This window comes from Botrytis byssoidea, assembly GCF_014898295.1.
Source record: "Botrytis byssoidea strain MUCL 94 chromosome Unknown BBYS_003, whole genome shotgun sequence".
Taxonomy (NCBI): domain Eukaryota; kingdom Fungi; phylum Ascomycota; class Leotiomycetes; order Helotiales; family Sclerotiniaceae; genus Botrytis; species Botrytis byssoidea.
Window position 1 is genome coordinate 1518600 of NW_024065844.1, and position 24930 is coordinate 1543529.

The following is a 24930-nucleotide window of genomic DNA, read 5'->3' on the forward strand; positions in this document are numbered from 1 at the left end:
TTGGGTCAGCTTAGAAGAATGATTTGACTGCGTACAAATAAGAGTATCCTCCCTCGTTTGTAATATTGTTTAAATTGAGACGTATCGCACATTCAATAGTCAAAGCTTTTGATAAATATAATCCGTAGAACTGAATAAGTGAACGGTTCCCAAGACCTCATGGCGAACCACTTTATAGTTATCAACATTTTCGAGTAGAACTCCAACTTCCGAAATTGGATTCCACTATCTTTTTGAAACTTTTGCTAACCGTGTTTTGATAACAGCAGCTATCTGGTTTTCTATGCAAAGTTCAGAATTTTTCTCCCGGAGGGCTTCTCGGGAAATCAAACAAAGAAAGTAGAAGATGTGAAGATACTGGATTAATCCTTGTTTCATGGATTGTATATCATCACTCTCTGGTGTCGCGGGATAAAAAGAAAGCCAGATGCTGAGTGAGTCCATTTAGATACTGTCATGCACTTTCAAAGAGCCTGTTGGCCTTTTCAACAGATAACAATGTCGCATGTCTCATTTCATTCAACGCTATCTAAGTCAGAGTGTTCAGAATAGCAATTTTACAGTGATCTTTGAGCTAGATTTCTATTTTTGAAGAAATTTTCTTTCAAATGATACTATAAGAAACAGGACTTCTTCCAGAACTTTCATATTAATCTATAATGTTTCCTCTAGTTTCTTTATTTAGGGTTTGCTCAATAGAGGATTATATTATAAACGTTCTTGCTTCCGACCTCGTTCAGGGCTTTTGACAAAACTCGTTCGAGCCATTCTTTTCTTTGTGAAGATTTCAATGCATAGCTACAACATTTAGGCTCTCATATCTCATTAGCTTCAATATCATACATGTCTTTCAATTAAGGCAATGAAAAAGTTTTAAACAGCGATGTGTGTCTACTACACCGATGTATGCCTGCGAGGCCATAGTATTCTCGTTCACGCCACTGCCTGCCGAGCAGCACATCGACGAGGACCACATCAACGAGGAGAATACTGCCTACACAATGAGCAAACATTACATAATAGGTCCCAGCGGGGATTGATGTCAACGGATTCATGTCCCGTATGCCATGATGTGTAAGTAGCTGTCTTCTATTATCTCCAGCGCTCAGAATTCTGGTAGTCCCGGATCTCATGACAGTGGCTTAAAGCAAGCTTCATCGTTATTCATGATCCGGCAATATTGACTAAATTTAGAAGGTACCCAGCTGCGACACCAGGAGAGGATCAAAATGACGGTGGCGGTGGCAATGGTGGAGACGACGAAGACGACGACGACAAGGATGATAAGGATGACAATGGTGGCAAGGAGAGAAGAGAAAACGAGCGAACAGGAGCTTTTAAGACGACTTCTTTACCTACGATGAGAGGAGAGAAGCGTAAGCGCTTCCCAAAGATTATTCCGCCAAGAAAGAGAGCTACACGCATCATAAGAAGGCGTGAATCAGACCATCAAGAGGATATCTCGAAAAAAGCACTCTCAGGGGAAGTAAAAGGAAGACAACAATACCCACTGCGTCCCAAGATATTGGAGACGGATTCAAGAATCAAGGCCGAGAAAGTGACAAGAGATCGATCTTCGAGAGATGAATATGAAGAGGAAGAGGAATTCTGAGGGAAGATGCCAAGTACTAACATAAGGAAGGAGCTTGATGGTAGTGCGGTTGTTCGGCTTCTACTGGTAGGCTCACGTACACAGAGACAGACTTGATACAGAAGCAGAGCATAGTGACTTATTTAAGAAGCCTGCATGCATCGAAAATCTGAATGTTTTCTCGAACACGCTATAGCAATTTCATGTCAGCTTCTTGAGCACTTACTTCGCACTAAAAACCGGTCACATTAAGTCAAGTGAAACATGTGGTGAAAATGATGTAGTAAACCCTGACTAAACAATGCACCTCTACACAAATACACACAAGACTTGATTTCAACGAAGGTTTTCATACTTATGGAAAAATGAATACGACCTGGAGCTCCTGATCGTATCAAAGCGTAGTGCTTGATATGAAAAGGGGGTACGCCGTCTATCTACTACTCATAAAGCGATGCTGATTCATTGCAAATTCTGAACTGGATCTCCGAAAGTTATTCGCCGATATTAGAGTTTGAGTTTCCTCGATGATATCTGATGTGTTTGAAAGACGACTACACATCGACTTGTCTAGACCACTTTTTGCTGAAAAATCAAAAGCAACTCTACTCAATCGTCTAGACTTGGCTTCATTATCCATTGTTCAAGCCACTTCTAGCAATCTATTATGACTCGTCGCAGCGTGCAAGCCGTCAGTGCTTCATTGTGTTAACGGAAATGAGCACATGTGCAAAGAAATTGACGAAAATAGTCAAACACTGAGCTATCTGGTATCTCTAGGTTACAATAGGTACTCTACACTCGGTCGTTCTGCTTTTGAACAGACGTTGTTCTCTTGCGAGGTGAGAGGGTGCCATGACTTCGTTGACCTTTCGAATGTTACCGCTTAAAAAACATGACTGGACGCTCTTTGAACATCCGTGCATACATTACTAGCGAAAGCTATTGTAGATCTCATCAATCTCGCGAGGATCAAAATTAAGTTTTAACGTTTGATTGACTAACTTTCTGGTGATTGGTTGAATGATAGTTGAGGACTTCGCTGAGCTCAGCCTCGACGACTACCTGACCATGGGGCTTTCAGCATGAAAACTAGGTAATCGACGATTGCTGACTGAAACCTTGAATTTAGATTTATATCAATTTATCTCTTCCATAGAAGTGGCTTGGAGCTGTCTGCATGGCTAGGAACTTTCCCAGATAAGTCTACAATTGCAATTTTGGGTATGATATGCCACATCGACGAATATAAAAAATTTGTTCAAAGACTTCTTCATGATATCTGTATTTCTGTCTTACTTTGGTATCGCATGGAAAAAGAAAAGAATCGCGAACGCCACTTCCCGGAGTAATTTATGAGCTTCGATATCCCGGATCGGTGCTGAGGCCACCGCGAAGCTAACCAAACCACAAATCACAAATGTTCTCCTATCCTATTCCTTCATTTTATATTTGGTATCTAATTCATCACTCATTTCCACCCGTCTTTGCTTCCACTAAATTTCATGGTGATGCGCCCACGACAGCCGGTCCAACTCACACATGTAGCACACACGAGATACGTGAGGAAAACTCCACGTTCCACATCGTAACAGCAAAGTTCAATATTGTTTGAAGTCGCCCTTCGGTCGTGAACTTCGGTGCTTTCGTCTCTTCTCACCTCTCACTATCTGTCGTGTTTCAGGTTGAATGTGGATATCCTCTGGAGCTTCGAGTTTCTCGTCTTCATTATCTTCCAATGAGATAGGAGCATTAGGACTAACGTTTCCCCTTCCAAGAACTATTGGGGGTGGCTCTTTTCTCGGCATTACCATACTCCCTACCCAGGTTAAAGCATGCTGCCATAGTGCCGGTGGCTTTGGTAAAGCAGCAATATTGCCCACATTTGACATTTCGAACAAGTCGGAAGGAACATCTTTCATCGTAGGGAGATTTAACCAGACATATTCTTTCGAGTTATGAATATGTCCACGGACGGTCAAAGGGTAGAGTTCTTCTGGAAAGACGAAAGCCGTTCTAACAACCATGGGTCTATACGCAGGGATCAGGAGATGAAAACGTGCATTAATCCTTGATCTCTCAAGTCGTTTCCGCATAAATAACATCCAAGTACACAGGGCGTGAAGATTCTCGGACATGCCGACAAAATTACTTGGCACCGGTTTATTTTGAACGATGTCGTGGAACTCGCCGTGCCAATCTGTATCTGGGTGATAAAGAAAATAGAGATGCTCCTCATCACCACCATAGACACTCGCTGCCTCTTTCCGGATATACTTGTCAACATGCTTCGCGAATTTGTCAGGGGCAGCAAGTCCTGTCTGTGCTTCGAGTTCGCCATAAATTTTTAACCCGATTTCTTCAAGACCCGACGAACCCTGCAGTACTTCCATGAAAGCAGCGACAACATTCGCCCCCACCAGGAAGGTTTGAAACAAATCCAACCAGTTCTTGTTCTTCAAATATCGGTTCATTCCTGAAGCAAATGTTTGCACCTCCGGCACAACGGATTCCAGCTGATTCCTAAGCGCTGCCCCATTTTGATATGTTGTGTAACCTTCTGATAGATTCTTGACAACGCTCGAAACTTCGGTCAAGACTCCAGGAAATCGAAAGATTTGCTCGAGATGCATCGGTGCTATAGACGTTTGATTCGACGATGATCTCGATGATCCTTTCTTAGGCGCTGCGACAGCGAAGAGCTTTTCGAGACCCATTTCGTAATGTCTTAGGCGTTACTGTACTGCTTTGTGGCCTGTCTATCTCGAGAAAATTTTGATTCTGTGAATGAATGGACGCAGAGAGGGACAGGGCGTAGAGGTGTATCGAGGGGGAGATGCGAAAAAATACTGTTCTAATGTCAATCTCAGGTCGGCTCTTTGAGACTAATAAGACTCACATCAACCTCCAGGGCAGATATATATGTATGTAGCGTACGCAAGAAAGAAGTAAAATGAGAGAGGAAGAAGTAGCAGAACTAATGTTCCCCTCTGTTATCAAGAGTCATCAGGTAATCATGTTGCGGTGAGAGCTTCCGAGGTTCTAATGAGTGATATAAAAGTTTGACGGCGGATGATGTTTTTTCGATATGGATTGCTTTCTCACAACATTGATAGATGATTCTAAAGATTGCAGATAACTCGCCCCTCATTCACTTATCAGCAGCATTAATCTTATGATGTGAATCACATACATATCTACGATTTATGCAAACATGAGCAATTGGACTTGTCAAAATGGGGCTGTCGACGATGGGCCCGCTGTCAACGTAGCTGGCGGTGAGTGGTGAAAAAGTTCATCTAGGACTATTTAGGCTTAGCGAGTGTTTTCGATTTTTAGCGTGTGGGGTGCTGAACTCTATAGGCTTGAGAGCCTTGAGGTGACGCGACTTGCCACAGCCAACAAATCGGCATACAACACGACTTTGACAATTGAAACAATCAAATTTACCAATATGGGTTTCTATAGGTTCTTCAACCCCATCATTCGCTGGACAGGAATGTCTCCTTGCTTGGTATCAGAGCTCAAGGATAGCGGAGACGATAGACTACAACATTGTTCTGGTATCAGGTCCGTAGCTTTCAGAGAGTCTCATGATGCATTTTTCCCTGGGCAGGAGGGGCTATCTTAAAAAGTTGAGAACACAATGTGGCTATGCTATTTGTCTCCTAACACAACTATAATCGCCACCCTATGATTGGCCTGCTATTGAAGCTGAATACGTGAATTTCAAAGATACATCGATTGGTTTTTAGGCTCGCAGTTACAAATTCATGTGGATATGTCGCTTCGTATAGACTGTTTTCGACGTCGAAGCTACGAATGTGGGAATCTAATACAAACTCACTTCGGAATGATATAGTTAAGGTCGAATTTATTTCAATTCTGTTTCCCCGGCCAGCATCCTAAAGTGGAAGCTGGGTAACCCGGACAAGATCCCTTCAATCGAGCTAGGTTCAAACGAAGAGCTATTGATGTTCGGATGTCTAATTGAGTCATTGGAACACTCTTGTCTAAACTCTGGTGAGAAATTCCAGCGTGAATATAACCTACGGTCTGTACAATAGTTTCGAATTCTCTGCTCTGGCAGAGTATTTCCTCAAGCAAATCAAATAGAGTAATCTGCTCTTTATTTTAGAGACATTGTGTTCTCAACTGCAGCTGTTCCGGTAACCCTCAGAGTCTTGCTGAGGTTCAGACTAACATAGCCTGCTATTATTTGACTGCAATAAGTGACATCGCGGCAAATCATTCATATTGCTGTCGGAAATTAGTTGTAGCAATCAATAGAGAGAAAATATGAAGCCCACGGAAACCAACATCGGCTTGGTTCGAATGTCAAAACGCTTCTTATCTTTGACCACGGCACGACAATTCTGAATTGTTCTTTGACAAATCTATTCATTATGCAATTATAACGTTACAAACGCCTTGAAAGATGGTCTGATACTTTCTCCGGTACCACAACTTTTGTCCTATTCGTTTTGACTCTTATGATGACATCTTTGGTACCTCCCGCTCTCACACTCGATATGGCGGCTTTCAAAGTAACAGAAAAAACACGAAATAATCGTTTCAAGCTTATGTATATGTAGTACGCATAATCGCAAACTTGATGCTTATCGACTCGTGTGCGGATTCATGTCTTGACATCATGCGATGCTCGGGCAAAGAAGTGAAAATGAGGTCGATATCTGTATGATTTGCAAACATCAGCATAATGTCTCATGCTGTAACCTGGACTCTTTGAACTTCAGAAGTGGTCTTTGCCAGAGATAGTTTGTTTCCGGATCACAAAATGTGAATCTTAAAGTTCGAATAGAACATTGAAGCTTTGATGTTCGATGTTGACCTGAGCAATGGGACCTTAATGTTCTAGATTATGCAGGACAATGGAATAAAGATATTTACGGTTGAATTAGATATTTTGACCTCAATGTCCCAGATCTTATACAACTACGAGATCGCAATGATCGATATAGTATTCAAAAATAAAACCTAGGGTTTGAGATTTGATTTCTAGTGAATCCAAATTTCGTTCGCTAAATTTGTATCGAAGGAATAGACGAGAAGACTAATGATGAAAAGAGGAGAATGGGAAACCTCAGCAAGCCCAACCTCTTTACAGCAACATTCAAGGAATCCTATGCATGTTTTTAGAGCAAGGAAATAAATTACGTAAGATAACGCTGTATTAGAAGAAGAATATCCGAATAACAGGCATGCCTGATATAGTGTCACTCAAGATTTAGCTTTCACTTTTGGCAGATCGCGGGTCTGTACTTGAATTAGATACTACCGTTCTGGTTGAATACGTGGCACATTGAAATAACTTGATTGTTTCAGGTTCAATAGCGGAGGCTGTGACTGGCATGATATGCCGACCCCTTTGTTGGTAGGCCAAATCGTTCGCAGATAACAGGGTGCTGATAGGTATGACACACTGTGCGCCGTCACTTTGAGTCTGTCCGTATTGAAGATACTTCGATAGAATACGAAAAATGGGGTAGTACACAAACTCGTCGGAAGTAGATCTCTTCGACTTGTTATCTTGTTGCTCCAATTTTTGATTGATGTAGTTGACTTCGTGTAGGATTCCCGCAATCTTAATATAAGATGGAATAACGCCGAAAAATTGTGCGTGGCTTGAGGTAAGCTCATCTTCAATCTGACGAGCAAGACTTAAAGCCAGGTTAGACACAAGAGAAGCGGTTATGGCGTCCAGTTCTTCCTTTACAACCAATTTCCATGTCTCTTTCAAGAACTCCTGTATGCGTTGTAAATCCTCGAAGAAACAAAAGACGACAAATTCTAAGTCTATCTTATCCTCGATTTTCATCCCACATATATTCAGATGTTTCTTCGTTTTAGATTTAGACGCATTGATGATGTCATCAGTCGTGATATCGAGGTTTTCCGCACCAACATCTTCAACCTCCAACATGCCATAAATGTTTGTGCTATGAGCTGCGCTGCTGCCTCGTATTTGAGAATCGGAACTAGAGCCAGTTACTTTCTCTTTTCTAGTACAAGGATTGAGTGTAGCAAGTGCCTTCTCAAGTATTGAGATGAAATACGCATGTGTGCGGTTGGACTTATCGGCGTGCTGGTCCGTCTTGGTGTTACGAAACCACTGTGTGTTCAATTAGCATGACGTCATATTTAACATAAATATTCTTCGCTTGAAGGTGGGTAAGGTATTCTTACACTGGCACAGCGTGTTCGTGCCCTTATCGCACGCTCCAAGGTGTTCCGAATATTCTTTGGCATTTCCACGGGCGGCTTCTTGTGTTTTGCAATAATTTCTGCTTGCAGCAACATCTCTTTCGTTGAGATATACTTAGTTTGTAGAATTGGTGTCGAATCGATTGCAGCTTTCTTTGCTTCTTTTCTTGCCTTTCCCTTGAGTCTAGTGCTTGGTTGCGCTAACTGCGGCTTGGGAGTTTCGTTATCGTCCCCGGGATTGTATCCACAAGTCTCCGCAGCATTCAACAACCATGTTGCAAATACATTGGTATCTTCCTTGTAGCGTCGATAGCTTCCAGCTAGATTACTGGGTAACATGATTGATCTAAGTATAAAGAGACTGTTTGTTTTCAGATGTATTGATGTGAAGCTGAAATATGCTATCAAACAGAGTGTGTCAATTACATTATCATAAACTTAATCGATGGAAGTGGGCTGGACTAAGATAGCCCGAGCCCTACTGTAGACGGCATGTCTCGGAAATTGGTTTACATACACCGAAAAGATGTTAGTAGTCAATAATTTTCACGTGGCAACACGAGTGATTATCAATTATTCACTTCAGTAGGAAACAATATTCATGTATTGTCTTGTTTTTGGGACATCCTGTAAACAAGTGAGGATCATTCTTGACTAGGGGTAAATTGATAATTTCTTATAGGTTCTTTATATACAAAAAGCTACTATCAATGAGATTAAGTTGTGATAGACTTGATTCAACGAGCAGTTGAAGGGGTTAAACAGTCATTGTTTATACTCGCACTTACAAACATAACAAACGATTGATAATACTGAAAACACTGGTTAGTTTTACTCATGTAGCACACCAGTTGTATCTTGGCTCCCCGGGTGATAGGTCAAGCGATTTTTGAACAAAGCTTGTTCGAAGCGAGACCCAAGAAAACTTTTCGAGCCAACTCATTAAGGCTCTTAATTTCCTGAAAAGCTATCATTTTGATGGACCGCTAAACTCTAATTTATAGCACGAAATCATTGTTGCACTTACCGATCTCAAAAAGATCAAACAGAAAGCGAGTGATATATTATTAGTAGAAATCTAGTTGTAGAACGCCCAAGACAACCCAAAAGGTCAGGATGTTCAAAACAAAATTGGCCCCTGAAAGTGTCTTCCCGTGAAGTCAATCAACCGAAGCCCCACCGAGCCCAATCGAGAGGCTAAACCCCTAGACTCTACATCTCGAGTGTGTTCTGTGGGTACATTTCATTCATCATACCAGCTCGTCCAGGCACCATATCCATTTCCCAAGCCTGACATTATTCCAGCTATACTGACCATGCTCTATAGCTGACCGAATTTTTCAAAACATTCAGCTACCATCATAGAAAATGCGTGCGAAGCTTGAGCGGTAAAGAATTGGCCCTGGGTGACGAGAAAGGAAACATGTCGAGAGAAGTAAAAATTGTATCGAGGAGAGGATCGGAATCATTAACAATATGACAGTGAAGAGGCCAGGCTCCAGAGTTGATCATGCAAAAGGCAATCATCAAATATCCTTTCTGTGGTAGCATCACAGCGCATGTCTGAGTGCTCATACAACGGCTAGGGGCAGATATGTGTTATAGTAGGTAGATAAATTCCCACAAGCTTCCATGCGATCACACGGAGCAATGCCGATGAAACATCGAGAAAAACTAGCGGAAATACCCAACAGTACCAGAAAATTAACATAATGTGAGACTTTCTGAAATATAAATTGCTGATGTGGCAGGATCTATTCAGGAAGGCCAAACACACCAGCTTCGATTACATAAGCACCAAAGTTGGTGAATTCATCATCGTGAAACTTTGCTGGTAGATAGACGAGAAACACTCGTTCACATCCGCAATATCAAATTCACTCGTCCCGTAGGTGGGAATGAGATTGGTAGAACCTCATTTCAATTTAGACTCATTAGACCCCGCCGCCAATTTTGGGAATTCATGGATGGGAGCAGGAGTTCTATCCGCACTCACTGCAGAAAGGTCAATCACGCACGTAAAACAGTGATATGTTAGATTTTCATCCACAGTCTTTCGACACCTCATACTCATGATAATGAAAAATTTGGATATCTATCAAAGAAATATTCTTCGGAGAACGGAATGCAATGAATATTCTAGTCTAGGATCATGAAGTTACAAAAGTTTCTAGCGCTCATCACTCAAATTAAATTCGAACCCCGAATTCGAACACCGAGGGACTGTTGTGGAAACTGAAATGGAACCTTGGTGCGATGTAATTTCCACATATAATTGAAAGCTCGACGCTTCCATTTCCCAGCTGAATCCGAATAATAAGTTTGTTTGTAGTTCGTTGACTGCTTCACTTCTACACATCGAGCAACTTGCGCATTGCCTATGGATACCACTCAGGCCCTCACAAGTGAAGTCTAAACATCTGACCAGTGTCATTTCAATTAATCGCTGTGAGATGAGGTCTCTTTGCGTTAAAATTTGGGAGTGATAATGAAGGTTTTATAATCTTGGGCCTAGGGCTAAAAAAATTGATTTCGCTCATCATAAAAACGCAGGCAGTGAATGGAGCATTGCATTCACTGACTTCCACTCATATATCTAAGAAATTGGAGATGACATGAGAGATTGCATATCGAATGTGATACTAGGTACCTAGGTACATTAGGATATAGTCTTGTGGTGGTGCCACTGCTCCTGTGGAATGCTACCCAAATTATTGTGGACTCGTGACACGAACTTAGTGGTAGGAATCAGTTCAACTTGGAAATCATATACTCAAATCCTGAGCAAGTTGCTTATATTTCATTCCATTGAGTTATTGTAGATCCTTTAATATGATATCGATTCGCTTGTTCTTCTCAATCTGTTGGGTATTGTGCGTAGGTGTCGGAGCACATCCCAAACAGTGGTACCATCTGGACTCAAAATATGAAGGAGCGACATTTTTCAGTGGATGGCAATTTTTCACTGTAAGAACTTATGGAATATTTCACTCGAATAAGGATCTTTCTTGCTAAAATATTACAGGATCCAGATCCCACTCACGGTTATGTTACGTGAGTCAGTCGTCCTTTTAGTACTGAGCGCTACTAACGACCTCCGCCAGATATGTCGACGAAAGAGATGCGAGGACAATTCAACTCATAAATGCAAATCCTTATGGATCAGTATATATGGGAGTAGCTCATACTACTCTTTTAGATCCTGCTGGCCCGGGACGAAAAAGTGTACGTATAATGAGTCAGAAATCATGGACACATGGATTGTTTATTGCAGATATTTTGCACATGCCTGGTGGAACTTGCGGTACCTGGCCAGCTTGTAAGTTCTAGAAAACCAGTATGAATAAATTAGTCATTAACGACTCATAAAATAGTTTGGTTGCTTGGCCCAGACTGGCCGAATAATGGGTATATTTGTTTCCAAAATGAAAACTTTAGCAAAGTTTCTAACTTACAATCAAGGGAAATTGATATCGTCGAAGGCGTCAACCAACAGATTGACAACATAATGACTCTCCATACGTAAGCAATTTGCCTTTTCAATGCTTTCGGCCCGCTAACAGTGAAAGCTCGGCAAATTGTACCATGCCAAACAAAGACAACGCACAGCTAGGTACGATGAATAGCAATCAATGTGATGGCACTGTAAGACATCCCTTTCTATTCGCAGTGTACTCTACTCATGAGATAACTAGTTGAACAACTACGCTGGCTGCGGCTCAACAGCTCAAGTTGGAGCATCTACCTATGGTAAATCTTTCAACTCCAATGGTGGCGGCATCTACGCCACGGAATGGACCTCAGATTATATCAAAATTTGGTTCTTTCCCCGAGATAGCATTCCGTTTGATATCAAAAGAGGGCACCCAGAACCCAGCTTCTGGCCAAAGCCTCAAGCAATATTCCAAGGTTCTTCTTCCTGTGATATTGACAGCCATTTCGCGAATCAAAGCTTAGTATTTGATACTACTTTTTGTGGAGACTTTGCAGGAGGCGTTTGGGGAAATGATGGTGGGATCTGCAGCCAAGGGGGATCGTTGACTTGCGAACAATTTGTGGCGGAAAATCCAGATGCCTTTGGAGATACGTGAGTTTTGTGTTGGATGCAATGTGGATCTGAGCTGACATGGAAATATAATAGGTACTGGCTAATTAACTCAGTCAAGGTCTATCAATTAGAAAAACTTCCAATGGATCTGCGCATGCCGGCAAGCACAAGTACAGATACACTTAAAGTTTGAATCTTGGTACTTCTTCAGGAATTCAGAATGCTCGGTCTTATTACGAGCTCCATCAGTAACAAAGCTTCTACGTTTTGTTAAGTCGATAGCTCAAAATACCAGACTGTTTATCCATCTCTTGTAACACGGCAACTAGCGCTCAATTTTATCCAGCATTCAGGACTTCATCAATTCTCAAAAAATTGAAACACCGTGGTTTGACTGAAATATTTCAATTTTTTCTATGTAAATCTGATTAAAGTTCCGGCTGCTTCAAGAGCCGTAAATTCGATTTTGCAAGTTTCTTGCTATACAACACTGTGATATATACTCTACAAACTTCTCAGACCAGCTCTCCAACAAGAGGAAGCCAGATGAGGCATAGATGCGAAGAAAGATTTTTACGTTCATCAGTAATCTCTATGTCTGTTAATTTTTTTGCATATCACTCAATGTCACCATGTGATTTTAGTCCTTGGTCTACTTTGTCATGTCATCGGCATGATTTTTGCTATTCACAGATTATTTTTGCCGGAGTTTAGAATTAAGCCATTGATACACATTCACCAAAAAACACCATAATAAATCTTCAGCGAGATATCCTATAGTGGAGGTGAAAACATACAGGATGTTCATGATCTGTTGATCGTTTCAATTTGTATCTTCAAGTGCGAGTTTAAGCCCTGCATTATCATCACTGTTCCATCTCAATTAAAATCACTCTGCCAGCGAATCTTCACTGGATTATTAGGCTTCCATTCACGACTCTTCACGCACAACCAAGTCCCAATTTTCTGTTCGTAATCTGTCCGTTCGTGATAGATTCGATGCCACCCGACATATAAGACCCAACCACGTTCCTCAAGCCTCTCCATAATCCTGAGCATCATCGTCTTTTTCTTTTCAGGGCCTCCGGAACGGAGAAAAGAGCCCTTGATGCAGAATTGGTGCCAATTTTTCGCAGAATCAGTATGCTCCTTCTTGAGTCTTGAGATAAGATTCATTTCTTGCAAAGTAAGGCGGATGGTGTCAATGAGTTCGTCTGCTCCACCCAGAATGCTTAACTGATCTTTCAGACGCCACTTCCCGGCATGCCCGTATGTCATGGCAAGCCAGTAACATTTTGGGAGGGGCTTTGCACATTTTCGAAAATTCAAAGTGTCGTATGGATCTAAAAGTGATGGAACAGGTTGTACTTTCCAACCCTCGGAGGCCAAGTACGCAATCATGTTGCGTGTCATTCGAGTTACCACATACGTGTTTCCACTACCAAATGGTCTCTTCCTGAGTTTGAAGTAATAACCCTCATCGTCCCTGGCACATGGGCCTTCCTTTTGGATACCATGCTCCCAACCTTTTTCTAAGAGTGTTCGAATGCCGTCCTTAATTCTTTCAGGGAGATGTTTAATTTTCACACAATTAGCGTTATCGAACCCGAAAGAGGCATGGACGGCGGGGCTTTTGAGATATTCAGTCTCTATACGATAACTTGAGCTTTTCATTATTTTTCTTCCAGCGCTTTGACTGCACCTCCGCCGAGGTTCTGTAGTTGAGTCCCCCCCTTTAGCAATTTCTTTCCCGGGTTTATAATTGCAAGACTGTGAAGGCTTTGCACAAGAGTCCTCAACATCTGTTACTTGGTCAGTGTAGCTCAAAGCTCTTGATCCTGCATTTGGACATGAGCTTTCACTTGATCTGGAGTCTAAAGACGCGGGCCGAACAGGTGGAATTGGTGACACATAAGCCGTAGGCGGTGGAAGTGAGAATTTTGATGCAGGCGGGTAGCCAGGCATAATTTTGTGCTAATATTGTTTTCCAGAAGTTTTGGGGTATTCGAACAAGTAGCGTCACCGATAATGGCGAACGATCAAGCTTCTCAACTAAATTGTTGTTTAATGACAGGTTCGTGACTGAGGTTGGATGACTTCCAGCAAGTGGGAACTTTTGATTTGGGCAATACGGAAAGATAAACCAGAACTTGAAATAAAAATTATGAGAATGAATAAGTGAGAAGATGCTGTATCCACATGTAGGTAATTGGAAATAAGGATTGATAAGGTGAATGATGTTGACCAAAATGATGTAAAAGGAAACCGATTTTTTTTGAGAAGAAAAAACCCTCCATAGACAACAAAATGGGAAGGAGTGGATTCGGATGTTTGTGTCGCGACTTTTCACACTAATGATGGACTCGCTACTTCCAAAATCGTAGAATTCAAGAATCGCATCGAAGATTTAGTGTAGCTGAGATGGCTTCAAGTAACAACACCATGGGCAGGAACTTTCGGGAAAGGGGCTAGCAATTCGAAAAACTAAGATGATCAATTGGTCTTTAAATTTCATAAAATTTCAGCCATACCTGCATAACGATTAATGCCCCCAATTGAGGTTTTTACATTTCTTCCTGTACTCCCGACCAAGCTTAAGTAATCCTCGGATTGCCCAAGTAATATTATGAGAATGACTTTTTGGTCGAATTTCCGAGTACCTTGAACCTTCCATACAATGACTTCCCCGATGAGACAGTTGGGATGACAACGAGGATTGAGTTTGACCCTTTCAACGAAAACCGCATATCGATATCACCTTCAACAAGAAACCTTACCATCCCATGCCCTTGGCTCAACAAAACTTTCATAAACTTGATCATTCACTATGAGAGCCATAAGGTCTTGGAGTCCTCGGTCGAAACTCCGGAGCGATATCTCCCGAACCTTCCTCTTCCTGTGACACACTCTTCTCTTCGACATGGCCTACCCAAACTGGCCTGTAATCCTGTGTTGTTCCTCCCTCTGAGGCTTGGGTTCCTTCATATCTCACTTCCTCCCACGATCCATCACTACTGTTATCCTCCGCCTCGCGTACGCCGCCTTGAGATTTCGCGGGCGGGCCTTCAACAGGACTGACAGCTTCTGCAACTCCATCGCTAGAACTACCAATTTCGACTTTCATACTGTCTGGTGTAGAAATAGTACTGTCACGATGTTCAGTGGGGAGCTTGAGTCGGTGAACGTCGGGCTGTGAAGGCTTGGCGTTTTCGGTTGAGGTAGGATTAACTGATTCGGTCTTTCCTTTGAATTCTCGAGAGATTGTGGGTACTGGCGTACTGTCTGAATCTGAAGACATTTTACTTTGGGTTTGAAATAGTGTTCTGACTTTTCATTGTATTTGTTGATTAATGAGAAGCTGTTGTGGTAGAAATAAACTTGTGAAGACAAAGAAATACAGCGATGGCTTGGTGAGGGGCTATGACGAAATCCAAATCAGGATCAGAACAAAGAAAGTTTACCTCGGACTCACGCGACTAAAGCCAAGAGATATATTGATTGGTTCATTTCCTATGTATTCAAAATAGCCTCGATTGATTTTGCTCATATGTAAGAAGTATTCAGTAGTCCCGATAAAAGGCACAACTACTCCACCGACATTTTTCTTGCCTTGTCTAACTGATATTGAATTCAAAGGCATACGCAGTGCTCGTATCCACTTGATAAATAGGAAAAGTCACACTGTTTCCCGAATAAGTATGAGCCACGGTACCAAGATCGTTTAGCGCTGTAACGGAACCAAATGCGCCACCAGTATTTGGGAATCCCCAAGTATGAATGTTCAAACTACCAGATGTTGGTAATCCAACTGAGGACAAACTGTTTACCGTGATCTGCCAAGTTCCGGTTGCAATGCGTGCTCCGCATAAAATCTTTACTTGGGTCGATCCAATTGTAGCATAAGTATCCAGTTTACCATCTACTGACGCAGAGGTTCCGACTCGATGCCCGGTCATATTTAGGTTATAGTACTTGTAAACCTGCCATTCTCCATTTGGCCAGTAACCAGTAGCAGTCGGAGAATAAGCTGAGGTTCCAGCATTTGGTTTACCGAGAAGACCAGCCATGAAATCGTGAAGTGCTCGCCCACTAAGCCAATTACCTCTTAGACCAATAGCGTTATATCTCTCTAATTGCGAAATCCACCAAGCAGTCCCGGAAGGTACTTGCTCGGCAGAGGTTCCATACTCATCGATGTTGAGAGTCTTTTGAGGGAGTCCGTATTTGGCAAGGACTTGCTGAAGCCCCGAATAAGCTGTTCCCATGTTTGCACTACCACCGCCTTCCATGTGCCAGACCCATTGATCTGGAACACTGTTGTTTGTCTTTACAAATGAAGCAAAGCCAGTCCACCAAGTATTGCTGAGGGATGGAGAATTTGCATATGCGGGACCAATGAGAAGAACACCTGGAAATGCCGCTCTAATATGTTGATTTAGCATATAATTCTATACAGAATCATTCCAGTATTTACCTTAACCTGTAATAAGTTCGACCCCACATTTGGTAGTACTGGGCTTGACTCCTGTTCCAGAATATGGTGAGATCCGGCTCATTCCACTTTGTAGAGTCAGTTAAAAAGCTTGATAAGGCGATAGCTCAACGCAGCTTGACTTACAATATCAATTGAAAGACCAGCTGTGGCACCATTTGCATTGATGTCAGAGATTAATTGAGTCAAATAGGCATCCCATGAGGCCCAGTTTCCATTGTCTCCGGGGTAAAGAGCACTTGAGTTTTGAGATCCGTCTGCACCCCACAAATCGTGGATGAGGAATATAAATTTGCCACCATGTGCTCGAGTGGATCGGTAGTTTGACAAAGCTGACGCGAATCGAACCTAGGACCATTCAGCAATTTTTACACGCTTGCTTTGCCAAAAAAATTTCCAACGGACCTTATACTCAGACAATCCCCATATCCAACCCCGTCCTGGTGACGGAACCTGGGCACCACCCGCTCGTGCATAATTGAATCCCATATCAGAATAGAAAGAGGTGGGAATCTGTCCCTGAGTGTCTGGAATGCCATAGAGAATGCCTGAAGCAAGATGTCCGGTAGAACCGGTATTGTTATTCAAATTAATAGTAGAAGTTCCCAGGATAGTTTGTCTTTGTTGTATATTTGAGCCATTTGCAATGGCTGCCAAAAACAAAGACAGTATTCCGTACTTCATGATGAAAATCGAATGAGATGGTGTGCCTCTGACGTACTTTTCTGGCTCGATGCTTCAGCATCTTGCCTTCCTTTATATAGAATTTCTCGGCAATATGGCAGTTGAGAAATTCATGAAGGATTTGGCTGCCGATCTCCCCAATCTCGCCATTAAGGTTAAATGACAACCCTGCCATGCAATATATCCACATCTGTTTCCCCAGAATTTACTTTACCCAATGAATTAGCGCATGGTCTAATCTCCTCCAAACAGCCATGAGAACTGAAGATTCCATCCACAAATAGTTTACCGATGCAAGAAGATTATTCGAGCGGTTCCATGGCCAAACTTCTCTCGTTCTGCATGAGCTGCGGCTCTTCCCCGCTTTAACACTCAATCTGATAGTGCTCCGGGATTACGCCCACCGGAGTTGTCCACATTCTCATCCCTTAGTTTCCACACATGGCACTTGTATATCTAACGATTAACGGTAGATACTAGCGCCAACTAGTTAGGACCGAGCCGGCAGATACGAACTTCGGTAATGGTGACATTAATGTGCTCTCGTGAAGAACACCTGGCTCAAAAGATTGAGGTATATCACCCATCCGTGTATAATATCGAAGATCTTATAATTATTACTCCTCTAACTTCTGTTTGGTGCAATTCCCGCTATTACGTTCACCAAGCAGGCCAATTTTGTGAGAAACAACAACAAATTATTGACTAAGGAACTGTTGGAATGACTCGCAAAGGCCTTGTTGGATTGGTCAATTTTGGACACCGGCTATGAGAATTGGCAATGTGAAATTCCAAACATGTTATAAACAACGAAGAGGTATCTCTTCTTTTTGCTCAAGGTGAATCTCACAGAACTGCTGAAGGAGCGTCGATTTTGCTTGCTAGATCAACCTTTTGTTTTTGTGCTTAGTCAGCCTCAGTTACCTCATTCAATGCTGTTTCAGATTAATATGTTCTGAAAATTGTATGCATAGTCCCATAGACAAGATATTCGTTCATTCTTGCGAAGTGCATCTGGATCTAGAGTAGACGTTCAATCTATACTTCACATCACGATCGATCTGTGGAGCGATTGTCTGGCGGAGATTTTAACCATATGAAACACAATAACTTTGGAAACGGATTGATCAGGAATCTCATATTGCACTTGGCTATTTCTCAAATAGTATCTCTTTCAAGAATAATTCTAAGGAATTAGAATATGCTAGAAATCACTGTCAAATCCGTGCTTCTGTGCCTTGTGTTCAATCAAAAGCGCTTTCTGCCAGCCAGGACCCCCTTCACCCCATGACAATGTCTTCTATCTCCAGTCACGCAGCCTTATACTCCCCTCAGCCACTTCATTACATCCTCTTTTTATCCACTGGTACTAATTCCTTGAGCAATCTCCGCCGTGGGCTCCTTACACCACCGCTTGTGTCTCGTCTTCCAATCCACTTTCTGACATTCTTCATTGCAATACCATGTACACTTGCATCTGACACAGTTCTTGAGTTCATCCTGCTTTGATTTGACGTTTATGTTACTGAGTGGACACTTTTTACAGCTAATTAGCTTGGCCTAGATTTTCGGCAGAGTCAGAGAAAACACTTACCTTGAAGTTCGAGCAAACCATATTCTCTGGATTTCTTCCTCTCACCTCTCTAGCCTTCACAACGTCACCCTTGATCTCCCATAGTTGACCAAGATTGTCACGAGTGCAAGCTGCGTCGAAATTATCGATGACTATTGTTCAATTCTCATCAGCATTTTTTCTTCTTGTCTTATCATACTCAATCCAGATGAAAGTAACATACCACTCCTAACCCTATCAGCATCCTCCAACATCTTCTGTGCATCATTCAACTTGCTCTCCATCTTCAAATACAATTCACCCAACGCATTTTTTGCAAGAGCAGTCTGGATAGAATCTTCACCTGTGACCTCGATTTTCCTCGCGAGAGATCTCAAGAATAAATTCTCTGCGCCGGCAAAATCACCACGGGCTTCGAGTTGATTGGCTTGGTTGTTCCACTGTGCTGCTTCCATGATTTTCATTGCCTTGTTGGCGTCACCGCCGAAAGCGAAGGCAGACATCTTGATTATGGTATGTGTTGTATGTTTCGTTACTTGTGGTGATGAAAAATGAAAGATTTGAAGGTCTTATTGAGGTTTATATGGCATTTAAAGTGAGCGGACAGAGAAAATTACTCCTGCGGAATTGGGTTCGAGTGAATTATGTGTAACATAATCAATTGCATCTTAAGAAATTGGGAGGCGCGTGAGGAGTGGAGAAATATCTCGCGTGGAAACGTGACGCAAACAAAGTGTTTGGATATCACAAAACTCATAGTTGAAAGAGGGGTCATTAAAGGGCATGGCTTCTGTACGAAATGCAAAATAACTAAAACATGTGATTTATAGTCATACAAGCAAGCAAGCAAGCAAATCATCACTGGGGAAGAGAAAAGGAAATATGGCATCATCAGATATGGAGCTTTTCCCTCCTGAGAAAACAATGTGATCTTACAGACACAAGATAACTCACACAAGACCAAGACCTTTCTACGATACTTGGAAAGCGAGCAGCCCCCCCCTCCCCGTAATATCACAAGGCATCATCCGCAAGAAGAGAGAGAACCAGAAGGTGGTCACAAAGCTCAAACAATATAAACGCTTTTAAGAAACCCACGTATTTCATCAATTTTGGCTATATTGCACAGATCTTCGTATTCAGTTCCAAATACATACAACATTTTTATTTCACGTCCTAATCAAAATCTCCAACACCGATTCCATGCCTTTCTTATACTTCATTTTACAACGATCCCGTGAGCCTCAAGTCCCTCGAACTAGCACCCACCCTAATCGTAAAACTTCCCTCTGTGGGCATAACCCAATTTTGCCTGACTACATCCCAATAACTTAGATCTCTTCTCGTCAGCTCAAATTTCACTGTTACCGTCTCATCCTTTGCAAGTTCAACTTTCTCGAATCCTCTCAAGACCCTGACTGGAAAGTCGATATTGGCAGCTTCGCCACTGATTTTTTCATATTCGAGGTATAGCTGTGCTACTTCTTTGCCAGTCACACTCCCAGTATTCTTGAGGTCGACCGATACAGCGGCATAAACAGTCCAGAGATCAGGATTGCCGCCTTCATCTCCACCAGCTGGTGATGGGGTCTGTTCGGTCTCGTAACCCTCTGGATATGGGTATTGGCCCTCCTTAATATCCGAGATTTTTTCAATATATGGATAAATAAATTTGGAGAGCTTCCTGAAATTTGAAGGGAACAGGGCTTCACTAGGGTCTGGAATTTTTTCATCAAAACTAGGTGGAAAAATTCCGTCTGGGCGAGTAGCTGGGAAAGATGATTTGGGTAAAATAGCATCGACCTTGAGGTTTGTATATTCAAAAGTGGTGTATGAGAGTCCGAAGCCAAACTCAAATGTAGGTTCCAAACTGTATTTGTCGAAGTGGCGATAATCAATGTATAATCCTTCTGTAAAATTCTGCTGTGGAACAACAGCATTCGGATAGTACAAAACTTGACCACCAGGACCATAATCTTGGAGAGATTTTCCAATGGTATAAGGCAGCTTACCACTTGGGTTGACGTTGCCGAGCAAGATATCAGCAATTGCGTTTCCACTTTCCTGCCCAGGAAGATTTGCCATTATCACTGCTTTGACTCCTGGAAGATCAATCCACTCATCCATAACAACTGGTCCGACAGCATGGACTACCACAATTGTGCTACCTTTCCCTCCTCCACACCCTTCAGCGACTTGTTTCACAAGTTTCTCGCCACCATGCTGTAGGTTCAAGTCATTGCGGTCGCCACGAATGCCTTCGTAACTGATATATCCTTCTCCGCCATCGGAATTGACAAACACGATACAAACATCTTGGTCTTTGATGATTGCTGGAGCCTTCTTTAATGGGGGAGAATTTGTGGGGAAGACGGTAATGTAGACATGCTCTGGGTTGAACGATTTCTTAATACCAGAGATTGGAGAAATCAAGTAAGGAAAGTCAACGGCGCCAGAACCCCATCCAGATCCTAACGTACCTTTGTTGCAACCTCTATCTGGGCACACATTTGGACCTTCACCTTCACTTGCATCCTCACCGAAGATCCCTATTCTGTACACTAATTCATGCTTTTCTGGTGAGCTCCAACCGTTCTTATTTAGAGGTAGTAAATTGTCCTCGTTTTTTAATAGCACAGTTCCCTCAGTGGCTACTTGGCGTGCTATGATAGAATGCGCTTCATCGCCTGTACCTTGAACATCGATAAATTTATTGACAACTTTCTTGTCCTTATCATCAGGGCTTCCAGCATTGATGTATCCTTTTTCTTCATTGGTCCACGAGGAAAAGTTGGGACCTTCACCATCAAATTTTGATTTATCATCTTGTCCTAACTGATACCAAGCAGCTACAATTCTGGTCACCATGTCATTGAGTCTCGAGACGGGCAATGACCCATTCAGAACTGATTTACTCAGCTCGGGGCCCCATAAAGATTTTCCGTCAACCCAGATAAGGCCGTCTCCTGGCATGGTCATATCAAGTCCAGCAAGTGCGCTTGCTACACCAGATCGTTGCGCAAGCCAATCGGATTGGACAAAGCCTTGAAATCCAAGTTCGTCTTTCAGGATTCCGTTGAGAAGCTTCGAGTTTCCACACGAGTATGAATTGTTTACCATTTGATAACTGCACATAACGCTCGCCACTCCAGCTTTTACAGCATCTCCGAAAGGCCACCCATACAGTTCATGCAGAGATCGATCGTCGATATTAGATGACATGGCATTTGGTAATCCCCACTCATAACTTTGTCTGAAGTGTTCTTGCTCATTCCCAACAAAATGCTTAATCGTAGCAATAACACCTTCTTCCTGAATGCCTTTGATAGTTTGAGCTGCGGCAATACCTTGAAGATATGGATCGGTACCGAATCCTTCCCAGTTCCGCCCGCCTGCGGGCATTCGACCTATTGGTCCAACACAGGGTCCCAAGAGCACATTAACTCCCTTCAATCTGGCTTCTTGGCCATGTGCCTTACCCCGCTTGTACATCAATTCCTTGTTGAATGTCGCCCCAACAGTGATACCTGCCGGGAAAGCCGTTGCATTATCGGCGAATCGTAGCCCCAAAGGTCCATCTTGCAAGGCGAGACCAGGGAAACCTACATTCAATGCAGGACCAGTATTGCCAACGGCAAGACCCATCTGCCATCCAGTACCCGTAGTGATATTCACCTTTTCCGGCAATGTCATTTTTTCGACCAGAGCGGCGGCCTTCTTATAGCTCTCGCTCCATTGTGAGACTGTGCCTCCAGGTGGTGTTGGGTACCATGGCGGCGACTGTCCAGTCGCAGGTGTTTTCTTGTATAACCAGAACCCTCCTCCAGCGAGAACCGACCAGAACACTACTCCAACAATAATTGTTATTATAAGACATTTCGAGCGTCGAGCCAAAGTACGTCGTAGATTACTCAATTGAGTGCTGGTATGATATGCGGGAACTGAAACGTGAGGGTGGTTCGGATTGAGATAATCCGTGGCGTCGATATCAGATTCCTCTGAATTTCGATAGGCATCTTCGAATGATTTCCGAATTGGCGTTTGTCCATTATCGTCATAATCTCGCAGAAGCCCTTCGCGGCTCTGGTTTTCCTCTTTACTGCGATCCATTTTGGATCGGTTCCAAATTGAATTTGTTCCCGCTTTGTTGTACCTGATGATATGCCAACTGTGCGTCTCAGCTCAAAGGGTGTGGAATCATTCAAAGCTCTAAGGGAAGGAGAAGAATCACAGATTCATCAATTGAGGAGATATACCATGAGATGTAGAGATGAAAAAACATAAGAACTGAATCAAGGCGACCTACATAAGATGGGGTCAATGGATGTTTGGCAGAAGCAAATCTCGCGTTTGCTTTGGACCAATGTTGTTGGGTGCTCTCAGACGGGAGCGTGGGTAGCTTCCCCGGTTACAAATAATGTAGTGAGCTGACTCGAAATCTACCAACAATTGAAGCAACATGAAAGCAAGGTCGCATTTCTCTTTCGCGCCTCCATAAATTAGGTCAAGATTCACACATTCACTGAGTCAACCAGCGAATACTCTGTACAATCGTCAATTGCTAAAGTATAATTTAACAATTTGAGTGAGGTCATGATGAAAGAAGAGATAAGGGCCCAGAAATTCCACTCTCTTCCGGCATCCCCGGTGAGCTTTGACCACTTGTTCACAGTGGATATCGAGCAGAATCAAATCTGGCTGTTCTCCATTTCATCTCTATCACAACATTTACACAAATAAAGATTCTCGCTGTCCAAGACGCCTTAGGTTCTGATATTAATTGGCAAGTGCAATTACTACAAATCATGGATATCAGGTTCTGCCGATCTTTCAGCTGATAAGAAAGTAGCAAGTGCGCTTTTCGATAAGTCATGCCATCATATTCAACAAGCACCGTCGAAACGACGTGCGGGGAAGGTTGCAGGCGGCGAAAGATGTGCAGTAATCATCGTACAAGTAAAGCCAGGAATAGAAAGACTTGCGTGTTGTGATTACTATCTGGGGCATGATTTCCACCTTCTCATAAAATCCGACAGAGGGGTGGCCAAAAAGTGGGCTGAGTATCGAGTTATACCATACCTTGATTCAATAACGAATATCCTATCAGCTGCTGAATACGTTTTGATCTTATCTCGGACAATGCTCACTTTCCACTCATCATTCAGCTGTGCAAAAACTTGATTGATTTCAATATTTTCAAGAAGCTAAATGCTGTGAAGGCACTGTTCAGTGGTTCATCTACAGCTGCTGTGTACTGGTTTTGGAGCCGAAGACCACCCACACCAAAGCACTTCGCTTGAAGTGGGAGAATTGATCCTCGCCTCACATATCAGCTGCGCTTCCAGCCATTATAGGAGGAGCTTTGGCTGGTCTTGTATTTATTCTCTCCTTTTCCTATAACCTACGATCCAACATCGTCATCGCATTGTTCTTGGACAACTATCATGGAGCACCAAAGAGAACGACAAACAATCACCGTTGAATCTCGGGAAGTAGATCTAGAGCTTCAAAAGTTGTGGGATGAGGCTCAGAACGAATTCCATAAAAACACAAACAGAAAACTAGCATCAATCCCTCCGAGAAAGATCGAGGATGTTTTGGCACAGCTTAAGGATAAATTCCAGCCCGAGGACGAGTTACAACCCAGTACCAAGCATAAGATCAAAGATGCTATTGAAAAGATTTTAAAATGTATTCAACTCATCGGCGGTGTAGCCGCAGAAGCTGCATCCACTGTTTTTGCTCCCGCAACGTTATGCCTTCAATGCTATCTCTTTCTTGATTGATATTCCTCAAAAGGTCGCTGAAATCTATGAAGGCTTGGGAAACTTGTTCGAAGAAATGACCCATGCCATGGCCCTTTTGAATATTTACGGGAGCTTGAAGAAGCTCGATCGAGAACTGAGAGATGGCATCCACAAAATTATGGTCTCAATAGTGAGAATTTGTGGTCTATCTATCAATATGTGAGGTCACTTCCGTGAAGGATTTTTTACAATATCCGTTGGTCCCTCTCCCACTTTAACTGACACACTTCTAGCATCGATGGTGGGAAAAGAGCTAAGTTTAAGACTATATTCAAAGTCACCTTCTTGGGAGATGACTCGGGCATCAAGGATGAATTGAGCAATTTCAAAATTTGATTACGAGGCAAAATGGCCTCACGGGAGTCATCACTTTGAAGAGCATTCTCGATAACTCCGCAGTCACTGATGAACTACTGAAAGGCCACGTTTCTTTCGCAAGGGTGCAGGAATTATTTACAGAACAGCAACGTCACATTGCAGACAAGGTCACGTACGTGGAACGTGATATCA

The 24930-nt window shown here is 42.6% G+C and overlaps 9 protein-coding genes across 9 annotated transcripts; 2 read left to right on the forward strand and 7 right to left on the reverse strand.

The window, feature by feature from the left end:
* Positions 1–3192: 3192 nt before the first annotated feature.
* EAE97_001891 (uncharacterized protein) lies at positions 3193–4308 on the reverse strand (the record flags this gene model as incomplete). The annotated part of the gene is made up of 1 exon (XM_038872402.1): positions 3193–4308. One exon carries the CDS (start codon positions 4306–4308, stop codon positions 3193–3195), a length of 1116 nt encoding a protein of 371 aa, XP_038736960.1.
* A 2531-nt stretch (positions 4309–6839) lies between these two features.
* Positions 6840–8155, reverse strand: EAE97_001892 (uncharacterized protein; the record flags this gene model as incomplete). The annotated part of the gene is made up of 2 exons (XM_038872403.1): positions 6840–7724; positions 7799–8155. 2 exons carry the CDS (start codon positions 8153–8155, stop codon positions 6840–6842), a joined length of 1242 nt encoding a protein of 413 aa, XP_038736961.1.
* A 2493-nt stretch (positions 8156–10648) lies between these two features.
* Positions 10649–12057, forward strand: EAE97_001893 (uncharacterized protein; the record flags this gene model as incomplete). The annotated part of the gene is made up of 7 exons (XM_038872404.1): positions 10649–10783; positions 10842–10870; positions 10921–11135; positions 11191–11338; positions 11386–11461; positions 11512–11903; positions 11958–12057. The coding sequence occupies 7 exons, from the start codon at positions 10649–10651 to the stop codon at positions 12055–12057; spliced, it is 1095 nt and encodes a 364-aa protein (XP_038736962.1).
* A 686-nt stretch (positions 12058–12743) lies between these two features.
* EAE97_001894 (uncharacterized protein) lies at positions 12744–13829 on the reverse strand (the record flags this gene model as incomplete). The annotated part of the gene is made up of 1 exon (XM_038872405.1): positions 12744–13829. The coding sequence occupies one exon, from the start codon at positions 13827–13829 to the stop codon at positions 12744–12746; it is 1086 nt and encodes a 361-aa protein (XP_038736963.1).
* An 853-nt stretch (positions 13830–14682) lies between these two features.
* On the reverse strand, positions 14683–15162 carry EAE97_001895 (uncharacterized protein; the record flags this gene model as incomplete). The annotated part of the gene is made up of 1 exon (XM_038872406.1): positions 14683–15162. The coding sequence occupies one exon, from the start codon at positions 15160–15162 to the stop codon at positions 14683–14685; it is 480 nt and encodes a 159-aa protein (XP_038736964.1).
* A 316-nt stretch (positions 15163–15478) lies between these two features.
* On the reverse strand, positions 15479–17161 carry EAE97_001896 (uncharacterized protein; the record flags this gene model as incomplete). The annotated part of the gene is made up of 4 exons (XM_038872407.1): positions 16762–17161; positions 16483–16704; positions 16339–16424; positions 15479–16286 (listed from the first exon to the last, which is right to left on the reverse strand). The coding sequence occupies exons 1-4, from the start codon at positions 17038–17040 to the stop codon at positions 15479–15481; spliced, it is 1395 nt and encodes a 464-aa protein (XP_038736965.1). The 5' UTR covers positions 17041–17161.
* A 1235-nt stretch (positions 17162–18396) lies between these two features.
* EAE97_001897 (uncharacterized protein) lies at positions 18397–19116 on the reverse strand (the record flags this gene model as incomplete). Its single annotated transcript, XM_038872408.1, has 3 exons — positions 18397–18576; positions 18635–18765; positions 18837–19116. The coding sequence occupies 3 exons, from the start codon at positions 19114–19116 to the stop codon at positions 18397–18399; spliced, it is 591 nt and encodes a 196-aa protein (XP_038736966.1).
* A 721-nt stretch (positions 19117–19837) lies between these two features.
* On the reverse strand, positions 19838–22723 carry EAE97_001898 (uncharacterized protein; the record flags this gene model as incomplete). Its single annotated transcript, XM_038872409.1, has 1 exon — positions 19838–22723. The coding sequence occupies one exon, from the start codon at positions 22721–22723 to the stop codon at positions 19838–19840; it is 2886 nt and encodes a 961-aa protein (XP_038736967.1).
* Positions 22724–24057: 1334 nt separating this feature from the next.
* Positions 24058–24756, forward strand: EAE97_001899 (uncharacterized protein; the record flags this gene model as incomplete). The annotated part of the gene is made up of 3 exons (XM_038872410.1): positions 24058–24348; positions 24413–24579; positions 24654–24756. The coding sequence occupies 3 exons, from the start codon at positions 24058–24060 to the stop codon at positions 24754–24756; spliced, it is 561 nt and encodes a 186-aa protein (XP_038736968.1).
* Positions 24757–24930: the final 174 nt, after the last annotated feature.